Here is a 23467-nt window from a genome sequence, read left to right as displayed (position 1 = left end):
TGATTCTTATGCTTATATCTGTAACCCACCTGAGTTTATCTTTACATATGAAGTAGTTCTTAAAATAAGCTCTCCTTTCTCTATAAATTTAAAATGCTACCTTCTTGAGATAATGACTCAGAGATGTTCAAAATTATTAAAGCTTTGACTTCTCAATTCAACTAAGCAGAAAAAAAATACCTCAAAGCCCCCAAATTAAATTAGTTGGTCTACCTTTCATAATTATAAAAAGTGAATTCTCCAGATACTAATACATAAGCTAATTTAAAAATCCAGTAAATTAGATTCAGTAGCATCTTGAAATTTGCACTTCATTTAAAATCATTCTAAATGGTGTCTGCCTATGGGCAGGGTCTGCCCCACAGAGAGACAGGGTCTATCCCCGGCCTGGGGGTCTGATTTTCCTGATCAGTCAACACAACTGTTGAGAATTCTGAGCATTAAGACAGCTGTGACAGGTCTTTGCATGTCTGTTTTTGTTTCATTTTTCTTTCGAGAGTGAAAAGACTTTCTCTCACCTTGCACTCTATAGAGAACACAGCAAGGTGAAAGCAAAAATCCTTATATGTGTAATAAGGACATGCACTCAGTTATTAATGAGAAGACTGACTTTTTTCTCGGTTTAATAGAAGGAAGACAAGACAGTGTTCAACAGAATCACTGTTCCCAGAGGTCAAGCATTTCGAGTACGTGCAGCCTTCACAGAAGGGGTTTTATATTATACGGCTCAACAGGGCTGGTAACAGGCAACTAAACGCCCAATCTCATTTCAGGTCTTAGCTGGGCAGATTGAAGAACGGCTGCTGGGAAAGTCCATTTTATACCAGTGTTTACTGTAACTTGGGAGGCTCGTAAAATTCCTAAGGTTTCAGTATGCCCATATGATAATTCAACGATAAGAACATAAATCCATCAGCCCATTAAATTAAAACTAAAGTATAATTACTAGGTTCATCTGGCTATTTTATCTGCATTCTTAAATACCATTATGAATGTGGATAGAATTAACTGTGCATACTGAGAATAAAACCTAAAGGAGGATGGCAGACACTAATTCTTACGTTTATCACTTGACTCTTAAACTGTTCTGTCAGTCAGCTCCTGCTGGTGAAGTTCTGTGGTGTCAGAGGGAAAACATTCAATGCACTGCTAAATCTGATGGCTTTCAGTCCTATTTTAAACACAGCTTGAGAACTACCACTTCCTTTCCCTCAGAGATCATGCTGGTCCCCAGGCACAGGATCCTGTTATTTGGGTGAAATACTTTCCTTGGACATGGGATTAAAAGAACTTTTCATTTCAAACCCCTGGTCCCTTACGTGGCCTTCAGTACCTTGTTCCTCTGACTCAAGGTGCTATTCCATAAAATGGGCACAGTTTTTATTTCCCTGGGTAAAGAGTTGAGTTTTCATGATGCCATTTAGGACGAAAAGAAGTGAAATTATATTGAAATCTATAAAATTCTAAGATGTGCTAAGATCCTAACAGGCAATAGTAACAACTTACTTGATATACCTCCCAGTAACATATTTTAAAGCGAAATTTCATATGTTAACACAAAGAGCGACTTGTTATGGGAGTTTCACGGACTTTGCGAATTAGCAGAGGAGTCCTGCAGGGCACGGTGTCGTCTGGACATGTCACAGGGTGCCACCCCCTCCCCCTTCACATCTCCACTGCAGTGTCAGATTTGGGGGAAGAGAATAATCCACACACGTGTAAGGAGAATTTAGCACAGTGCCTGGCACGTGTCGGAGGGATGAACGGAGTGATAAACACAGGATAAGGGGAAGAAGCGCCCGACCGAGGGCTTATCTCTGCAGACAGAATGGGCAGCGTCTGCAAGGCCAGCGCAGACTAAGTGAGCTGAGGACAGGAGCAGGCGATAGGCAGCATATTCTATTCATTTCCCCCCACGCTTCCCGAGGTATGAAGTGCAGTGGGTGTGATGGGGTTAGAAGCCTCTGGGGATGAACTCCCAGCTCCACTTCCACACGCGGGTGGTGAACGGTTACTCTGTCCGGTGGCCTTGCCTCTCCATGACTCTCTTGGGTTTTTGAGGGAATTTTTATGATGGTGGGTAATGATGCGGGTTTTACAAATGTAAACTAACAATATCTTCTGAACATCGTCAGCATTGGCGCCTGGTACAGATGAGGGGAGGGATGAGAGGCAGGCGCTGACCGCTGAAGAAGAAGGGAATCGTGGTCCCGCAGAGAGGAGTCAAGGGTTGGGGACAGGGCTCCAGGGAGCACGACCTGTCTGGGGTCAGCACACAGGGAGGAGGGACCTTGTCAATAGGAAAACAAAGTGCATAATTCTTTTTTTTTTTTTTTTTTTTTGTGGTACGCGGGCCTCTCACCGTTGTGGCCTCTCCCGTTGCGGAGCACAGGCTCCGGACGCACAGGCTCAGCGGCCATGGCTCACAGGCCCAGCCGCTCCGTGGCATGTGGTATCTTCCCGGACCGGGGCACGAACCCGTGTCCCCTGCATCGGCAGGCGGACTCTCAACCACTGCGCCACCAGGGAAGCCCCAAAGTGCGTAATTCTTAAAAGGCCGGATCCCTGCTCACAGTTCAAACACTGATTGCTTTGATTTCTTTTTCGTGGTTTGCTTTCAATGTGCACAATCATGAAATGAATCACGAACTTTTTAAATGAGGAGTTAAGTCGGTGGCCCTACCCAGTGGATCAGAACCCCAAGACCTGCTAAGCACAACTGCTGCCCAGGGGGGTGGGGTTTTCAGATAACCCAGAGTTCTCATATGTGTCTTCAGGCAACCCCAAATCAAGCTGGGGAGACTGATGCCTGGTCCAGCCCTCTACGGCTGGATGCCTGTGTCAGGTGATGCCTCTGGTTCCCCACCCCTAACCCCTCACTTCTTAAGTTCCCAGCCCAACCTTCCACTGACAACCTCTTCCAACGGTTTGCTTTCTTTGCTTACACGCCCCCTCCCCATTATCCCTCTGTGAGTTCCACAGGGCGAGCCTCTGGCTTGGCTCCCAGGCACTGATTCACAAACCTCCCATAACCACCTCCTTTGTGTAAGGCAGCGCCTTACCTTAGGGGACCCGTAAGGAACGAGACAGACGTCGCAGCCTGCCTCACCCGTTCCTGCCTGGCATCCCCAACACAACTGCTGAGGGATTTAAGTGACCGAGGTCATAAAGGTACTGTTCACGTTTGTCAAATGTAGGATATGGTTCAATTCAAAATTTTAATTTTTCATCCTGTGAGGTAACATTTAACGGATGACTGGATTTATCAGGAGAAATCACACCACAGTTTCACATGTCGCCATGTGCACGGGGCACGGGTGGGGGATGACACAAAGGTGACACCCTGGTCACAGCCTCAACCTCTCACTATGTTACAAGAACAACTCTGGATGCAACACTGGCAAAGCACTGAGCTGCTGCTTCACCCTCCTGTTGAACCTTCACACCAGAGAAGCCACAGCTTGTGGTGGGAAAAGCAGACAGTTCTTTGCACTTACATCCAGACTTAGCTGGAAGGACCAAAAACACACAAGGTGACTGCTAAGAATTACAGTCATATTTTCATAGTTCAAATGAATAGCCGAGTTCCTAGTTTCCTCTGTTTATATTTTGGAAATTAGTTAAATTTATCAACAATGTGTCTTTGCATGCACCCCTATGTTCATTGCAGCACTATTCACAATAGCCAAAACATGGACACAACCTAAATGTCCATCGACAGATGAATGGATAAAGAAGATGTGGCACATATATACAATGGAATACTACTGAGCCATATAAAGAGTGAAATAATGCCACTTACAGCAACATGGATGGACCTAGAGACTATCATACTACGTGAAGTAAGTGAGGGAAAGACAAATACCATATGATATCACTTACATGTGGAATCTAAAATACGGCACAAATGAACCTATCTATGAAACAGAAACAGACTAACAGATATAGAGATCAGACTTGTGGTTGCCAAGGGGGAGGGAGAGGGATGGACTGGGAGTTTGGGATTAGCAGATGCAACTAGTATATATAAACTGGATAAACAACAAGGTCCTACTGTAGAGCACAGGGAACTATATCCAGTCTCCTGGGATAAACCATAATGGAAAAGAATATCAAAAAAGAATGTCTATGTGTGTATAAGTGAGCCACTTTGCTGTACAGCAGAGACTGGTACAACATTGTAAGTCAACTACACTTCAATTAAAGAAAAAACAAAAAAAACCCCAATGTATTTTTGGACAAATATATAAAGCATATGCTATGATATTTGTAAAATTAATCCAGTTCCTGCCCCTACCCTGCAAAAAATTTGTTGCCTACATGTGCCCTTGTAAAGTTATAGTAAACAAAAAATTCCCCATTGTGATTTTCACACACACACACACACACACACTCACACACTCACACAGATGTGCTCCTGATAAATAGCTGGAATGATCTGAGAAGACACGGATGGGTCACTGGCTATGATAGGTACTAGAAAATTAATATTTGACATAGAAACTGCCCAAGTGTATTTCCTTAATTACTATGCAACGAGTAAATAACTGAAGGTCTGATTGCTTTTTTTTTAAGGACTTGAAAATTGACGGCCATTGAGCCTAATATTTTCAACCCAGGACTTTTTCTAGGGTGTTTGGACAACCGGCCGCGGTTAGTGTGAGAAGAGCCCTGGGATGGGGTGAGGGAGGCGCGTGGGGGGCTTACGTTTGGAGGTCTCCCAGCGGCCTCTGTCCGATGGACTTGAGCAGGGGCTCCGGCCGGAGGGCCGCCTTGGGGGACATTTTGGGGCTGGAGTCCGACTCCCCGCTTTCCTCGTCACCCATGGCTTTGATGTAACTGCCGCTCCTCATCCTTCTGCAGGGAATTTCCTCGTCTTTGCCCCCAGTGGGGTACCCTCCCCACTCGTCCTGGGGCACCTAGGAGAGAACAGACAGGGCGTGCGTCAGCCTTGGCGTCAGAGTCCCGTTACTGCCTCTTTGGGGACAAATCCTCGGAGCTCGTGAAGACACAGCTTGTTACAGTCACTTAGCGTTGAAAGTCACACGCTTCTTAGGGGTCTGTCATTCAAATCCCAAAAGGACGTTAATACACAATTATTGTTTTCTCCCGTTATAAAAGTCATAAACGTTATGGGAAAAGTGAGACAACGTTAGAAATGTAGAAAGAAAAACCTGTTTGTAGTCTCAAAACCTGGAAAAAAGCACCACTAACATTTAGATTTCTTTCCTTCTGGTAGGAAAGCAGTTGAAACTTGAGAAAACTGGAAAAAGAGGTCTCCAGTGTGGAGAAGAAGAAAGAAGAGGAAGGAGACCAAAGGAGGAGGCCCTGCTGTGTGGTGAGGGCTGACAGGGGCACACCCCACAGTCGGGTCATGGCCCCCACGCCAGGGCCCTGCACGTCCGGGAAACACACTGTGCTGGGCGGGGACTCGGACCCCGAACACTGTCCACAGCGTGGGTCCCAGCAGAGCAACGCTTCTGTGTCACTTCCGGGGTGCATGGGCTACGCCGCGAAGAGGGTGAGGCGGGCCTGCACTCCGTGTCCACCCCCGATCTAGGAAACCCCGTGTCCTCACACAGCACACACAAGTCACAGAGTGTCTACACCACATGTGCCTGCCCCGTGCAGCTCACGCTCCACCAGCCGTGACCCTTACAAAGACCCAAACGACGCCAAGCAGCGGCCGAGGGTAGAGGGCTGCACGAGTCCACACGTGCCCGCACCGTCACACGGAGTTCTGCAGTCCTAGGACCTAACACGTGTGCTCTCCGTGCTGCAGGACGGGATCTCCCAGACTGTTTGCCACCGAGACAGAGGACGTTGCAAGTCTGCACTGACAGTCTTCAGAGACAGGGTTCCTCCTATGGTGACTCCTATTCAGAGACTTACGGACACTCAGATCATCCTAAGAGGAGTCCTGCCATTTTTCCAGGGTTTTAAATAAATTTTAGTGAAGTCTAGTTGATTTACAATGCTGTGTTAATTTCTGCTGTACAGCAAAGTGACTCAGTTATAGACGTATGTATATTTTTCATCTTCTTCTCCCTTATGGTCTATCACAGGAGATTCAATATAGTTCCCTGTGCTATACAGTAGGACCCTGTTGTGTATCCATCCTATATATAATAGTTCACACCTGCTAACCCCAAGATCCCAATCCACCCCTCCCCCAGCCCCCCTTCGCAACCACAGTCTGTTCTCTGTGTCTGTGAGTCTGTTTCTGTTTCGTAGATATGTTCCTTTGTCATCTTTCCAGTTTTGACGGCGCCAGTGGGCCCATTTGTCACCATCCCTGCCAGGGACGCGCATGCCTGGATGGAAAGGCAGAGTTTTCAGCTGAAGGCACCTTTTCTCCATTTTCTTAAAACACATCTTCAGACATCTTGCATGTTACAACCCAGGAGGGGAAACCGGGGATGGGACAGGATGTACCTTCTGCGGTTTCGGCCAAGACAAGCAGGGACGGGGCGGCCCCTCACTGAGAGGCGAGGGGGTGGGCATCAAGGCCCTCCAGGCCCTGTGGTGACACGTCGTGGGTCCTGCCTGCAGTTTGTGTTTTACAACAGCTCCCCCCCGCCCACCCCGAGCTGGCTTAGGTCCATGGGAAGCATGTGGAGACATCGCAGCCACACACAGGAAGAGGAGGGAGCTTAACAGGATGGAGATTGCAGGTCTTCAGTGGACCGTGACCCCCAGGGCTGTGTGGCCCTGGGGGATCCGCAGCTGAGTCCCTGCAGCTGCAGAGCAGGGGCCGTGTGGGTGGCGTTTCCAAGCTCCTTGTCGCTGGGTGCTGAGTGCCTGTCTCCAGGGGTTTTCAAGAGGGCAGTGATCCTGGGGGGTGGTCCAGAGTGCGCGGGCGGGCACGAGGCCACAGATGGCAGTGCAGAACCGCCAGAGACACGGTGGGAGGAGAGAAAGGCCCGGCGACAGGGCAAGCAATCAGCCCCCGGGGAAACAGGCGTAGATTTACGCACATAGAACGTATCTCCTGACGCTCAGGATTTGGGGCACGAGGGAGAAATGACTAAGGAAGAAGGAAGACTGAGCTTCTCTGGGCATTTAGATCCTCATCCATGGGTTTTCTTACCAAAAGTCAGTTTTCCACCATCAGAACAAATTGCCAGGATGGAGACAGATGTGGGCACAGACATTTCCACGCCATTTCACGCCAGATGGTAATGTGGGTCCAACATTTACAGTCACGTATCAGAAGACTTCAGACTGTGGGTGCCTCTGACCCAGCAATGTCCCCAGGCAACAGGATTCATGCCAGGGACCGTGAACCATTCACTAGGGTCAAAGGAGGAAAACTAATATCTGATGGGGTGGCGGGAAATATTTACTACAAGCGTGCCATGGATACTGTGCAGAAGAATTGATATTTAGCTGACGAAGGGTGTTGATGGGCGGGAGCATGTTTAGAGTATGCACTCCGTGTTCTTATACTTTAACGACAGATATGCCTGCAACATGCATACACACGTAGCCGGAAGGATGTGGAATCATCCCTGGGAGACAGTGACTGCGGGTTTCTCAATGCTTTTTCTTTATACTTATGTCTTCTAAATTTTCTACATGGACCATATATCTTGCTAGTGTAATAAAAAGTAAACTTTAGAAAATTTAGTCCCGAATGACAGTACATTTCAGTAGGAAGGTAGGCATAAAAGAAAGTGAATTATGGTTTAATTAGGGCTACAGAAGCAGGTGTGGAGGGAAAACAGGGAAGCAGCCAGTGGAAGTTGTGGACAGAGAGGAAGTGATCTGGGAAGGCTTCCTGGAGGAGGGGTCTGGGCTCTAACTTCCTGGGACTTGAGCAGCAGGCAGACAGCCAGGACATGGACACAACCTAAGTGTCCATCAACAGATGAATGGATAAAGAAGATGTGGCACATATATACAACGGAATATTACTCAGCCATAAAAGGAAACGAAATTGAGTTATTTGTAGTGAGGTGGATGGACCTAGAGTCTGTCCTATAGAGTGAAGTAAGTCAGAAAGAGAAAAACAAATAACGTATGCTAACACATATATATGGAATCTAAGAAAAAAAAAAAAGGTCATGAAGAACCTAGGGGTAAAGACGGGAATAAAGACACAGACCTACTAGAGAATGGACTTGAGGATATGGGGAGGGGGAAGGGTAAGCTGGGACAAAGTGAGAGAGTGGCATGGACATATACACACTACCAAATGGAAAATAGATAGCTAGTGGGAAGCAGCCGCATAGCACAGGGAGATCAGCTCAGTGCTTTGTGACCACCTAGAGGGGTGGGATAGGGAGGGTGGGAGGGAGACGCAAGAGGGAAGGGATATGGGGATATATGTATATGTATAACTGATTCACTTTGTTATACAGCAGAAACTAACACAACACTGTAAAGCAATTATAGTCCAATAAAGATGTTAAAAAAAAAAAAAAAAAAGAAGAGAGAGGCACACAAAGGCCCAGGAAGGAGGAGGCCGGGTGCTCCAGGGAGGGAGGCTGGAGACGGCAGGAGACAGATGGAGAGGAGCCGGGAAAGATGCGTCCCCACTGGCAGCTTCATGGAGTTTTTGTGAATTAAAAACATGTTTCCATAAAGAAACAAAGATTTTTTCCCAGCAGCTTGTGAATTAACTAACAAATGAGCGCAGCTTGTGTGTTTTTTGTTTCTGATGTAAGCCGCCAATTTTGCAGTCTCTGACAGGAGAGATTTCAATACAGAAGGAGTGTAAACCAGAGTCAAGCGTGGGCTCTGAATACCGCTTCCAAAGCACATGTCTCCAGACTATCAAAAGAACAAGGGAGTGACACGAAAATGCCACCGTGCCTGAGTCAATAACTCTTTCTTGGGTACATTACAGTGTCAAACCCTGCAATGGCAGATAAGGGTGGCCAGGGTTGGCCCCCAAACAAGTGCTTTAATGGAACGAACAAATGAACTTCCTTTCACAGTGACCACTGACCTCTGCAAATTCATGCGTGATCTTTGCTGCATTTAGCCATAATTATTACTTTAGTTCCTACTTGCATAGAGTGATATTTATGATGTCTAAATAGGCATTTTCCTAAGGTTGAGTTGAGTATACAGTTCAGCGTCTCCTGCTTCTTGCTTGAAGGAAACTTCAACACGGCAGATTAAAATGTCCTTTCTTCCTTTCAAGCAGCAAGGCACAGGTGACAAGGGCTGGGGTTTTGTAATAATGTTCTCTTTCAGGTGTTGAAACCAAGGAAGAAAATGTCATCAAACGCTGTGTGTCCCTGTAGGGAAATGTCTTCTCCATTCATTCCAAAAAGTTTTTTTGTTCTGTTGTAAATGCATGCTAGGCACGCTCGCCACTGGGAATATAATTGAGAGGGAGACAGCTGGACTTCTCAGTTCCAGGTTGTTACAGTAAACAGCAACGGCTCCAAGTGGGGACACCCTCTAGGGCCACCCAAGACATCCATCGGGGGCAGCCGTGAGTGCCACATACTTGGGGGCACGACCAGCATCCTGGGGGCCAGAGATGCTCGTTCTCAGGAAAGCAAGACACAATCCCACCCCCATGAAGAACTGGCTCGTGTGCTGTGTGCTTTTCTGTCTGTAATGACCTGAGCCTTGAATCTAACTCTTCTTTGTATGTAAACTAAAGTTTTTTTGCTTTTTTCGTTTTTCGTTTGCATGGTTTTAATGAACAGTGGATTTTTCAGGAATGCAACTAACCATGTAAATCAAGGGACGAGGGAACTTTGTTTGGTGTGACACCTCACCGAGAACTGTTTACCATTGCCGAAAATCCCATCTGGCGGGTGAATCTGCTGATGGTGTGTGAATCATCACTATTCCCTCCACGGGTCTAAGTTATTGTGTCTTCATCCAGAAACAAGCTTCCGAACACTTCCTTCTGTACACGTTTGTCATATGCCCAGACATTTTTATATTAAAATTCATGTTCTTAGTTAAAAGTGATCCTCCTTTTATTTCTGTTTTATGAGCGTTTGGGCACATTATACACGTAAACAAACCTATACAGTTGACCCCTGAACAATGCAGGTGTTGGGGTGCTGACCCTCCATGCAGCCAAAAATCCGAGTATAACTTGTAGTCAGTCCTCCACATGCTTGGCTCAGCATCTGAAGGTCAACCAGCCGTGGATCGTGTAGTGCTGAGTATTTACTACTGGAAAATTGCACCTACAAGTGGACCCACGCAGCTCCAACCTGTGTTGTTCAAGGGTCAAATCTATACTCAGAATAGTATGTGTAGGTCGGTTACACACGAATTTCATTTTAGAAGAGTCCAGGAGACACCGTGAGATATTTGCTATAAATGGGATACTTGGTTTGACATGCTTAGGAGCCATGGTTACAGGCAGGAAAGTTGTTTAAACAATCGCACAATGGGTATAAATGCGTGGACTTTGGAGAGGGTGTGGTTTAGCTATCAACAAGCCTCATAGGACCTGAGAAGGCGTCTCCTAAGAAGGCGTCTCACATGTTCCAGAACCACTGCATAGAAAAACAACTTTCTGAGGTTACCAACTTAAACAAGGGATCAAGGTTAGCATTACCCCTGATACGACATATAAACATCACGTACCCCTTGATATGATGTACTGAATAGGGCACAATATCACTTCTGGGTATTCCTGCCAAAAATGCATAACTTTAATCATGAAAACATCTGAGAAACCCAAACTGAGAGACATTCTATGGAATAACTATTATTCTTCAAGAGTGTCAAGGTCATCAAGGCAAGGAAAGATTGGGGAACCACCACGTATTGGAGGAGATTAAGGAGACACAATAACTAAAAGATTGTGGGAACAGAAAGAGGACATCGGGGAAAACTGGTGAAACTCAAATGAGATCTGTTTTTAAGTTAATAATATTATAACATTGTTAATTTCCTGATTTTGATAACTGTGCTATGGTTATCTAAGTTGTTAACACAGGAGAAATGGGGTGAAGGGTATACCTCAGTTTTCTTTTCTATTATTGCAACTTTTATGTAAATCTAAAATTATATCAAAATAAAAACAAAAAAATGAAAAAAAAAAAAAAGGAAGGCATCTCCTAAGAAGGCTTCCCAGCTGAGCTCGGATACCTGGGAGGTGGGTGGTGCTGGGAGGGGTGCTGAGGGCGGGGAGGCAGGGCCCGGGAGGAGGTGCAGGCGGAGGGGTCCCCGCCCCCAGCCCAGGGGAGTCGGCTTCTGACGAACCCAAGTCCACCTAGTTCTAACCCTCATGCTCTTGGGACGACCCCAGTGGTTCTCCACTGGGGGTAATGTGGTCTCCCGGGGACACTTGGTGACGTCCGGAGACAAGTTTGGTCATCTTCAAGGTGGGGGCACTGCCTCCTGGCCGCTGGAGGCCTGAGGCCAGGGATGCTGCTCAACATCCTTCCCCGACCCCCGTGCACGAGAGAGAACCGCCAGCCCAGGTGATTTCTACCGCGCACATTCCCAGTCACACACAGACCTCGTCCTTCTTAACCGGTAAACGTGGACAGAGTAGAATATTCACCCACACAGTATTATTATAGGTTTATATAATGACTGATGATTTTCCCAGCGCCTTTCTCACACTGTGCTGAGTCTCACCACAAAGGGTGATGTATATGAAATCAATGAGGCAGAAAGGTTGACCGGGCTCCCGGCTGGCAAATACTCGAACCCCAGCAGCCTTCAGTGAAGAATTTATCTCAACAACATTTCCCAAATGCGTGTCACAGGCCTGAGACCATACGAGGGACTCAACACGATGCACTGAATGGGGCGCGGCCTCCTGGAGGTGATCCTGTGTGCTGGTCATCCATGAGTCCCGTCGGCACCGTCCATATGTGCCGGGCACTGTCCCCATGTGCTGGGCACCAGCCATATGTGCTGGTCACTCTCCTATGTGCTGGGCACCGTCCATGTGTGCCGGGCACTGTCCCCATGTGCTGGGCACCGTCCCTATGGGCTGGTCACTCTCCTACGTGCTGGGCATCGTCCATATGTGCTGGTCACTCTCCTATGTGCTGGCCACTGTCTCTATGGGTTGGTCACTCTCCTATGTGCTGGTCCCTGTCCCCGTGTGCTGGTCACTGTCCATACGTGCTGGTCATGCTCCCCACGCCCTCTCCTCTCCCCTCTGGTCCCCGGTCTCCTCCCCCCAGCCCCTGCTCTGTGCCCTGACACTGAGGGAGCCTCTCGCCAGCCCGGGTCCCTTAGCCTCCGGTTCTGGTTGGCTCTGCCGAGGGCTGCACTGCGGGGGGCAGTGGGGAGGGGTGCGGAGCGCCTTCCAGAGCTCTCTCCAGCTTCGGGCCCACGGTCTGCCAGGAGCTGCCTCAACCAGGCCTCCGAATGCTGGGGGTCCTGCCCCCACGGGCCCCCTCTCTCCAGACCCTGCCCACAGGCCTAGGACGGTAATGGTTTCCCCTGTGCTCTGGGAACGGCTCCTTTCAAACCCTTCCCAGGGGGTGCCACTGCTCTGCAGGACCCACCCGTCCACTGTCACGAAAGAACAGAGACGGCAAAATGACCCACGATGTGAGCGTGTCTTATGTGCTGATGAAATTGGCCAGGACGTGCACGTGGAGACACAAGAGACTGATTGTGAGAAGCGCCCGGAAGAGGGACGAGGGTTTCCACAGGGACTCCGGGGGAAGGGACCTGCCACCTCAGCAGGTTTGGGGAGTAACCCAACCCACAGAGGGGCCAGAGAAATCTCCTAGTGGCCGCGATGTCAGCCATTCCCTGCGGGGACAGCCCCGGGGCTCTGGGGGGCTGAGAACTGGGTGAAACAATTAAGTTTGTGAGAAGCTTATCAGAATTACTGGTTTTCTGGAGTTAGATGGTCTTTATGAGCCCTAATTCCAACCATCCTGAAGAGTCATGGATCCCGTGAGAGCAGAAGAGGCTGGGGCTCATCCATCCTCCTGATCACCCCGATTCCAGAACCACCCATATGCCTCCAGTGCCTGGAAAGACGCTGGCTTTGTTGAACTGACATCTGAGTATCTTTTCACTGCTTCCAGGTCTCCTGCGGCATCACAGGACAAACGAGCCTCCTCCTTCCTTCGTTCGGGGCTTTATTACGAGTCCGACCCCACCAGACACAGGAATAATGCGGTGACGGGGGTGCGGAGTCCTGTTGGGGAGACAGATCGTAGACCAGCGAGCAGAGCAATGCAGGCAGAGGGAGGGACGGGGACACGAGACACACTCAGGACAGTTGGGGCGGCCACTTCAGCCAGGGTGTGGGAGGTGGTCAGTCTCAGAGCTCAGCTCTTAGAAGTCAGCTTTCACTTCTGATCGCGTGGAAGCACACGTCCAGGGCTCTGGAAGCCTGAGGTCCCTTGAAGTACTTACTGCAGAAACCAGAAGAGGCCCCCTTTGGTAAAGGTGGATGGTTTTCCTAAAGCACAAACAGAACCCACTGAACGAAGGTCACTGGGAAATGCAGTGTTTGTAGGATGTACTTCTGGGCGCACGCTGCGTACTGCATCCACTTTATGACCCAGCTTCCGCTCTGGGATGCAGGATGCTCACGACTCACGCAGCGTTTGGAGCCCTTTCCCGCGAAGGACAGTGGGGCAGGCTCGGTGCCCAGGTCGGGGGCGTGCGGACCTCGGCGGGTGGAGGTCGGGAGCGGGGCTGAAACACTTCGCAAGTGAGGGAAGCTTTTCACGCCTCCCACGGTCCTTCTGTTCCTCCCCTCTGGCGGCTCCCTGGAGGGTCATGTTGGGACGGGAACTCCTCCTGCACTAAACACCAAACAAGATGCTGCCTTTGGAACAGCAGCATCATTAGCACAGACCCCCAGTCGCCAGGAGAGACCCTGCGGGTCTGGACCACCAGTCGGGCGGAGACAGTCGAGAGAGGAAGGGGGGAGGGAGAGTGAAGGAGGCCTGCGGAGAGGCCAGGAGGCCAGGACGGGAGAAGGCGGTACCGAGCTGGCGCTGGCCCCGGGCTACGTGCCGCTGGAGTGCGATGTGACGGGGGCCAAGGCCTGCGTTCCTGGCATGTTCCCACGTGTCCCCACCGTGTTCTCTAGACGACGCAGTTGCCCTCACCTGTCCTCCCATTAGGGCTGGGAGGGCACCTCCTACCTTCGTGTCCCTAGAACCCAGGGCAGCACATGACAAGGGGGCCACCTGTTCCCTGAGCTAACCCCCCCGCAGGTCACCCGCCCAATTCACGTGACATTCCTTAACACTCTGGCCTTAGATGCTTTGTCTGCTGATGGAGAAACTACCAAAACAAGCTCTTTCAAAGAATAAAAAGGATCATGATTTTCTTTCAATTCTGCCTATTGTCTGCTTTGACCTACTTAAAAACATAAAAACTCTTGCTCTAATGTTAACTATGTATTCAGTACAAACCAAAGGTGAAAGTGAAAAGTAATCCTTTTGTTCAGCTCCAAATCTCTCTAGCTTTTGGTGGAAAAAGAAAAGCGTATGAGCATTTATTTCTCCCTTCTGTTCTTTTTTTTTTTTTCCACTCTTTAATTTTTTTTATTTTTATTTTATTTTTATTTTTATTTTTATATATATTTTTTTGCTTTATAACAAATTTAATCAGTTATACATATACATATGTTCCCATATCCCCTCCCTTTTGCGTCTCCCTCCCGCCCTCCCTATCCCACCCCTCCAGGCGGTCACAAAAGCACCGAGCTGATCTCCCTGTGCTCTGCGGCTGCTTCCCACTAGCTATCTACCTTACGTTTGGTAGTGTATATATGTCCATGCCGCTCTTTCACTTTGTCACAGCTTACCCTTCCCCCTCCCCATATCCTCAAGTCCATTCTCTAGTAGGTCTGTGTCTTTATTCCTGTCTTACCCCTATGTTCTTCATGACATTTTTTTTTCTTAAATTCCATATATATGTGTCAGCATACAGTATTTGTCTTTCTCTTTCTGACTTACTTCACTCTGTATGACAGACTCTAGGTCCATCCACCTCATTACAAATAGCTCAATTTCATTTCTTTTTATGGCTGAGTAATATTCCATTGTATATATGTGCCACATCTTCTTTATCCATTCATCCGATGATGGACAGTTAGGTTGTTTCCATCTCCGGGCTATTGTAAATAGGGCTGCTATGAACATTTTGGTACATGTCTCTTTCTGAATTATGGTTTTCTCAGGGTATATGCCCAGTAGTGGGATTGCTGGGTCATATGGTAGTTCTATTTGTAGTTTTTTAAGGAACCTCCATACCGTTCTCCATAGTGGCTGTACCAATTCACATTCCCACCAGCAGTGCAAAAGTGTTCCCTTTTCTCCACACCCTCTCCAGCATTTATTGTTTCTAGATTTCTTGATGATGGCCATTCTGACTGGTGTGAGATGATATCTCATTGTAGTTTTGAGTTGCATTTCTCTAATGAGTAAAGATGTTGAGCATCCTTTCATGTGTTTGTTGGCAGTCTGTATATCTTCTGTGGAGAAATGTCTATTTAGGTCTTCTGCCCATTTTTGGATTGGCTTGTTTGTTTTTTTGTTATTGAGCTGCATGAGCTGCTTATAAATTTTGGAGATTAATCCTTTGTCAGTTGCTTCATTTGCAAATATTTTCTCCCATTCTGAGGGTTGTCTTTTGGTCTTGTTTATGGTTTCCTTTGCTGTGCAAAAGCTTTTAAGTTTCATTAGGTCCCATGTGTTTATTTTTGTCTTTATTTCCATTTCTCTAGGAGGTGGGTCAAAATGGATCTTGCTGTGATTTATGTCATAGAGTGTTCTGCCTATGTTTTCCTCTAAGAGTTTGATAGTGTCTGGCCTTACATTTAGGTCTTTAATCCATTTTGAGCTTATTTTTGTGTATGGTGTTAGGGAGTGATCTAATCTCATACTTTTACATGTCCCTATCCAGTTTTCCCAGCACCACTTATTGAAGAGACTGTCCTTTCTCCACTGTACATTCCTGCCTCCTTTATCAGAGATAAGGTGACCATATGTCCGTGGGTTTATCTCTGGGCTTTCTATCCTGTTCCATTGATCTATCTTTCTGTTTTTGTGCCAGTACCATACTGTCTTGATTACTGTAGCTTTGTAGTATAGTCTGAAGTCAGGGAGCCTGATTCCTCTAGCTCCATTTTTCGTTCTCAAGATTGCTTTGGCTATTCGGGGTCTTTTGTGTTTCCATACAAATTGTGAAATTTTTTGTTGTAGTTCTGTGAAAAATGCCAGTGGTAGTTTGATTCCCTCTGTTCTTTTAAATCTTATTCCTACGGTAGCATCTACAGACAAATTCTTCCGATCCCCATACCTTCTGGCTGTGAAATAAACTCTGCGCTGGTGAGAATCCAGGGATTCGTATCCTTCCCCAGAAAGCGTAATGCAGTCAGCATGGGAAGCCCTGTAGCAGAAGGTCCTGGAAGTCCTAGCCCAACAGGACAAAGGAGCCTGGGAAGGAGGTGGAGCTTGCGATGCTCCTGGCCTCAAATCTCCCCCCACTGTGATCCAGTGGGGCCCTGGGGAGGGGGGGCACTTGGTGGTAACCCATCTCCTGAGTGAGCGCCTCACCCGCGTTTCTCTGGGGCCCCGTGGTGCCGCCCTGCCTGCGATGTGGCTCCCACCGCAGGCAACCGTGGTCCAGACTGTTCTGAGGCTACATCGTGAGTCACCTCCAGAGTGTCCCTTCACGAGGACCACGCGGCTGGGTCTACGACTGCCCACTCCGAGTGAGGCCCTGGGGGGTCTGCGGGCCTGCATGATGTTATTTAACACGGGGCTTGTTCCACCGAATCACAACTTTTCACGGGACCCAGTCACTTATCATTTCTCACACACTATCATATAAGGACGAATGGTCCCAAGTCTGGAAACTGGGTTTTGCTGGAGCCACGGCTGGAGGGACGACCCTCTCCCTCCACTGGGCAAGGTCCTTAGTGACCCTCACGCTAGCAGTGAGGGACCACGGGCGGGGTGGGGGGCTGATGGTGGAGGCCCGACCACTGCCTGACAAACACGAGGGCCCGAGATGCGGCTGCGTGACCCCCTTGAGACCCCACAGTCGGAGCCCAGACTGCGGGGAACATCAGACAAATGGGTTCCTAACCACCCCCCAAAATAAAATCCCTGGGGAGGACAGTGGTGGCAAGAGAGAGCAAAGAGAAGGAGACAGAGGAGAAACCAACAGATTTTTCACGGACAGGTGACCCCACCCGGCACAGGCCCCTGATCTGGACGCCGATGCCAACAAACCGTGAGAGAGAACTGCGAGAAGACAGGGAACCCTGGACATTGACCAGATATTGACACTCTGAAGAACTGTGATTCCTTAATGTCTTAATAGCATCGCAGTTGTGTTTCAAAAGGAAGAGCCCTTACCTTCCAGTGTGGGTCTTTTAGAGATAAATACAGAAACACCTACCTAGGCTGTGTGGGCTTTGTTTCAACATAACCTGGACTGGAAGGCAGGTGAGGTGATGGGACCAGACTGGCCCTGAATCGATCGTTCCTGGGGCTGGGAGATGAGTGTTGGGGCTCATTGTGTTGCACTCTTGCCTTTGTAACGGATTACTAGTTTCCATGATTAGCAGATGTCCGGTAAGTGGAGAGGTGACAGAAAACGTTTGAGAGGGAGGCCCTGAGGGGTACGAGGTGCCCCAAGAAGTGTCGTGGAAAAGTCAGGTCACTGAGTCAGGCACCCAGGGGCCCCATACCCCATCTGTAGGTCCATCCTGACGTGCTCAGGGGACACTGCATTGGAGATTTCCCAGGTCCAAACACGGACACAAACAGGAGAGTTTTGCTTCTCTCACAATGACTAGACTGGGCCCTGGATGGATTTGTCATATTTCTTTAGAGATATACAGGTAAAAATTTCATATTTATATATCACTGGCACTTGCTAACTACAAGCAAAATTTAAGTCTCTCCCATTGCTACAAAAATAATATTTTATCCATCTGCCAATTTGCCTCCTTGAATAAATCTTCCTATAAAAGCAATTCGGTTAGCATTTCCTTTGAAAACAGAACCACTGGGTTTTGGACCATGTTCCAGGATGGCAATTGGAATTGCTAAAATGATTTGCAGCCACCTGACGCCCGAAGAGATTCACAGTTGTTTATCTGTTCCATTAATTGACCGTCTGATGACTCAGCCAGCATTTAGTGCTATTACTCATTATTCCGTGAGGATTTCTCTAACCCAGAGCACAGCCTACAGCAACTGCTGTCGGCCAAGTCGAAGGGATTGAGAATTGGAATACAAATTATACATACACTGAAGGAAAACTTCAGACTTTCCAGCTTTGCTAACAGGACTGTTAGCTAACAGAAGTTATTGCAGAGGCCTCTTAAAAGGGGTGGGTGCCTCTCAGTGGGTGGCACTCCCCTAGCTCCCTCGGGGGTGGCATGGTTAGGAGGCCCAGAGGAGAAGGGAATGATCTAAAACAGAGAATTCACAATATGCCACCTCCAGCCAGCCACTGCCTTTAATCTGTTTTTGCCTTTGGTGAATGTATTTCATCCACACCCCAGGGGAATGCATGTGGTTTCCATAATCATGCTCCTTGGCTTAAAGATGCTACTGCTGGGTAAGGCCCGTGAACTCACTCAAGTTCACTCCTGGACCAAACCAGCCACTTTCAAATGGGAAAGCACTACCATGGGCTGACACACGTTTGCGGCCAGTGCTACATCCTGCAGCCTTAGAGGCATCTGAGGACTGGCCCGTCGTACCCAGGGCTACGGTCTGGAGGAAGGACAGGGGGTCCTCCTGGGCCCTCCCCACTCGGCCTGCCGAGACGGCGCGCGGTGCCCTCCCTTACCTGCAGGTAGTGGCAGGGCCGCAGTGGTGGCTTCAGCTCCGGGGGCCCCAGCGGCTTGTCCAGGTGCAGGGAGCTCTTGCGGTAGGCCTCCTTGGCCTGGCTCACCGTGAGCGTGGACCAGGAGCTGCGCTTCATGTACTTGGCGTCCGGCGCCAGGGCCAGGCCCTCGCAGGCTGAGCACTTGACGTCGCTGTTGCTCTTGGAAATCCTCAGTGACAGGTCCCCGAAGGGGCCGGGCAGCGCGTCGGGGTAGCAGTGGGCCGCGGGCTCGGCGGGGTGACGGCTGAGCCCACTGGAGGCTCGGTAGGTGCTGTCACTGTCCAGGTTGTCGTCCGAACTCCACCAGCTGCTGAGCCCCGAGCGGTGCCGGCCCTCGGCCTTGCGCTCCCGGCTCTTACTCCGTTTGCCGTGCTTGGAGTGGTGGCCGTGGGCGTGCTCGTCCGCCCGGCCGTCCCCCTTGGTGCCGTTGACGTGGCCCTTGGACGAGCCCTCCAGGGAGTGGGACTTGGTGAAGAGCTTCTGCACGGAGTGGACCAGGTGCCGGATGCGGCCGGGGCTCTCGCTGCGCTGCTCGGCAGCCGCGGAGGTGCGCTGGTACTGCAGCGTGTGGAAGCCGTCCCTGTGCAGGGGCAGCTGCTTCTCGAACTGGTCCAGCAGGTTGGCCGGGATCCGGTTGGTCTTGGCGCCAGCGTGGGCCACGGCGCAGTCATCCCTGGTGTCGTAGTGGGAGCTGTAGTGCATCCGGGGAAAGGTGCTGCTGGACACGTGGTCTCCCAGAGCCACCGGCAGCATCACGCAGTCGGAGTGGACGGAGGTCCGCGGGGAGCAGCGGTGATGCTCCATCGGGCAGCTCTCGGCCGGGCTGAGCAGGTAGGGCTGCCGCGCCTCCGGGCCACGGTGCAGGTGGCCGTGGCTGTGCTCGCAGTCCTCGGGGGGCGTCAGGCCACAGGTGTGGCCGGAGCACAGCGGGGGCGGGTTCCGACTCCCGGACAAGCCTTTCATGGTCCTCAGCGCAGGGGAGTACCTGTCTTCATTGAAGTGCGGAGTCGGGGACCATGAGAGCGGCTGGTCTGTTGAGAGAACACAGGAGCACCATGTCAGACTCGGTGGGAACACGGACGGAAGCCCTCGCTTGACACCCTTCCCTCTACACGTGGACTGTTTGTATCCCGTGGCCACTCCTGGTCTGGACGCTCAAGTGAACGATCATTGTTTTATACCACATCGCCTCCTCCAAAGTATAAGGGCATTAAAAGTAACTTCGATATTCCCCGGTGTGGTTCGACAACTACGAATACTTAATGCCTAATACATTCATCAGGTCTCTTGACGGCGAGATTTTGTGGTGTTAAACAAATGAACAATTTGGGGGAAAAAAAGAAGTTACATTTCAACTAGACTTGCGTGTTGTGGTTCAGTTTAAGAAATCTGAGAAATCACACCTGGTATTTCATCAGTGATGCTGCCTGTGGGCTGACGCACCACGTGCTAGGGTGTTGGTCATGAATCATTTAAAGCTGTGTCCTCACCATGCAGGCGAGCAGCAGAGGTGACTTTCTCAAGGCCACCGTCCGCGTCAACACGAGGGTGGAACCAGGCTGTCCTGACTTCCTATTTCAGATTGTTGATTTTGAGCTGTACGATGCTACTGAGAACCGTCAGGAAAAAAAGGTCTGATTTTGTGAGCTGCACTATTAAACACAGACCCTCGAACCACCAGAGCTGACCTCTGCAGGATGCTGGGTTTGCGGCTGCTGGGTGTCCTGGTAGGAAGGCAGCTGAGCTCAGCGGTCGAAACGGGGGCCTCTGGGCCTGGACTAGTTAGGGTTAGGGTCCCAGTTCTGCCGGCACTAGCGTGGGACTCTCGGCAGGCTTCTGTCACCTCAACTGTGCGCTGGCAACAAGCAGAGGTCCAGGAGGAGGACACGCTCAATGATTATTTTTAGCTACATTATGATTGTAATTGTTACCATGTTCAAGTCTCTTGGGTCAGCACGTACAAAGTCCAGGGTTTATTGGATTCCAGGCTTTGCTAGAGAGGCCCCTTGCTCCACTTCTGCTTCCTGATGTCCCAGCGTCTCTGCTTCTGTTGCTTCCAACTGGTCACCAAACAGATGCAGGAGACACAGACTCTATTATAGCATATGATATGCCTATATACTATGTATGCATAATGCACATATCCATATAGAATATGCATACCTAGTATATAATGTGCATCTAATATAATCTATACAGGAAATACAGACTCTATTATAGCATATGATATGCCTATATACTATGTATGTATAATGCCTATATCCATATAGGATATGTATATATAGTATGTAATTTGCACATAATATATAAAGGAAATAGACTCTATTATAGCATATGATATGCATATATAGTATGTACACATAATGCATATATCATATATAATATGCATACATTGTATATAATATGCGTACATTGTACATAGTATGCATATAATATATACAGGAAATACAGACTATTATAGTCTATAGCAGGGGTCCCCAACCCCTGGGCCACAGACAGCTACCGGTCCATGGCCTGTTAAGAACTGGGTGGCACAGCAGGAGGTGAGCGGCTGGTGAGCCAGGGAGGCTTCATCTATATTTACAGCCGCTCCCCATCGCTCGCATTACTGCCTGGGCTCCTCCTCCTGTCAGATCAGCAGCGGCATTAGATTCTCATAGGAGCGCGAACCCTACCGTGAACCGCACGTGTGAGGGATCCAGGTGGCGCGCTCCTTATGGGAATCTAATTCCTGATGATCTGGGGTGGAGCTGAGGCGTTGATGCTGGTGCTGGGGAGCGGCTGCAAATGCAGATTATCATCAGCAGAGAGGTCTGACTGCACAGAGACCATCATAAATCAATGGCTTGCAGACTCATAGCAAAACCCTATCAGTGAGTGGCAAGTGACAACAAGCTCAGGGCTCCCACTGATTCTACATTATGGGGAGTTGTAAAATTATTTCATTATCTACTACAATGTAATGATAATAGAAATAAAGTGCACAATAAATGTAATGCACTTGAATCATCCTGAAACTATCCCCATTCCCCCCTCCTCCCCCATCTGTGGAAAAATTGTCTTCTACAAAACTGGTCCCTGGTGCCAAAAAGGTTGGGGACCACTGGTATATAGTATACATATATAGTACATAATATGCACATATGGCATGTAATGAAATGTATACCGGAAATACAGACTATTATAGTATATACTATGCATTTATAGCATGTATATATAATGCATATATCCATATATAAAATGCATATATAGTATGCGTATAATATATAGAGGAAATAGATCCTATTAGAGTGTATAATATGCACGTATACCATGTATGTATAATGCATATATTTGTATATAACATGCATGTACAGTATATAGTATGTGTGTAATATATAGAGGAAATAGATCCTATTACAGTGTATAATATGCGCATATAACATGTATATGTAGTGCATATACTCATATATAAGATGCATATATAGTATATAGCATGCATATAATATACACAGGAAATAGCTTCTATATTATAGTGTATAATAGGCACACATAACATGTATACGTAATGCATATATTTGTATATAATATGCACATACTATAGCATGTGCAGGAAACACAGACTCAGGATGGCAGGCTCCCTGAGGTTACCAGCTGGACCCAGCCCCGTGCCAGGCCCAGAGCGGATGCTCCGAGCTGCGTGGTGACCAGATACGCCGGCAGAGCCCCTCACTCTAGGTTCATCTCTCAGCTGTCCTGGGAAGTACCCTGTGCTCTGTCACGTCAAACTGCTGCTCCTTCTAAAAAGTCCTCCGCGGGTCCCCTCCACGCTCTGCTACCCAGGCTGGGGTGCTTTCTCCAGGATTTGCTCTCTGAGACTCGGCTCCAGCACCATCCACCGCAGTTCAGGCAATGCCTGGGCCCCCTGTGCGCTGTCCTCAGGCTGAGGGTCCAGAAAGGGACAAGGGGACCTTCTCAACGCGTGAGAGCCTCGTCTCCTCAGGAAGGAAGCTGTCTGAGCCCCGACCCACCACAGTGTCCAACACCCTCTCCCCAGGGCCACTGCCGGCCTCGGCACCACTGTCCTCCTCCACCAAGAGTGTCCCCAACTCACCCTTAACTCATAAAGCCTCGCCTGAGACACGCACAGAGCCACCCACCCTGACCCCCAAAGTGGCCTCCAAGGGCCACTGTGGGAAACAGGGAAGAAAGCTGAGAGACATGAGGCTTCTCCCTGATGACCGCCAACCCAGCTCTCCTGGTGATCCACGCCTGCCAAGGACACTGGCCCAACGACTGGTCCAAGGTGTGGAAATGGAGCAGGACCCCATGGGGCCCCCCAGGTACACAGGCCCTGCTGTGTCCCCCGTTTCTTGCTGGTAGAAAAAGGCTTTCGTTTCCTAGGCCTTCCCCAAGTCCCAAAGAGCAGACTCAAGCAGTTACTAGTTAGGGAAGTGAGGGAATTGCAGAAATCAAGGAAAATCAGTCAAGCAAGAAAGGTAATGAGAGATTAAACAATAGTTCAGTGATAAAACAGAGTCCTAGTTCCTCCTCGAGGGATGTACCTACCATCTGACACATATCTTGGGGCTGTTCTGCAGAAACTAAGACCCCTGCCCAGGTGGAGGAGGGAGACTACAGGCTGAGACCCCAGATGGGTCGGAATCAGGAGGTTGAGGATTGAGATTTCTGGAGCATCACCCCGTTGCCT

The 23467-nt window shown here is 49.0% G+C and overlaps 1 protein-coding gene across 1 annotated transcript in view; it reads right to left on the bottom strand.

Moving 5' to 3' along the window:
- The window catches only part of DLGAP2 (DLG associated protein 2), a gene marked incomplete at its 3' end in the record, with an annotated part of 748047 nt that overhangs the window by 82799 nt on the left and 641781 nt on the right, over positions 1–23467 (bottom strand). Inside the window, exons 6-7 of the mRNA XM_082608399.1 lie at positions 18739–19808; positions 4708–4919 (exon numbers count right to left, since the gene is read on the bottom strand). Coding sequence (XP_082464525.1) covers positions 4708–4919; positions 18739–19808 — 1282 coding nt within the window. The remainder of the gene's footprint in view (positions 1–4707; positions 4920–18738; positions 19809–23467) is intronic.

Source organism: Mesoplodon mirus (genome assembly GCF_964341445.2).
Source record: "Mesoplodon mirus genome assembly, chromosome: 20".
Lineage (NCBI taxonomy): Eukaryota > Metazoa > Chordata > Mammalia > Artiodactyla > Ziphiidae > Mesoplodon > Mesoplodon mirus.
The sequence above is the reverse complement of the archived record's forward strand: the minus strand, read 5'-3'. Positions and strand labels throughout refer to the sequence as shown.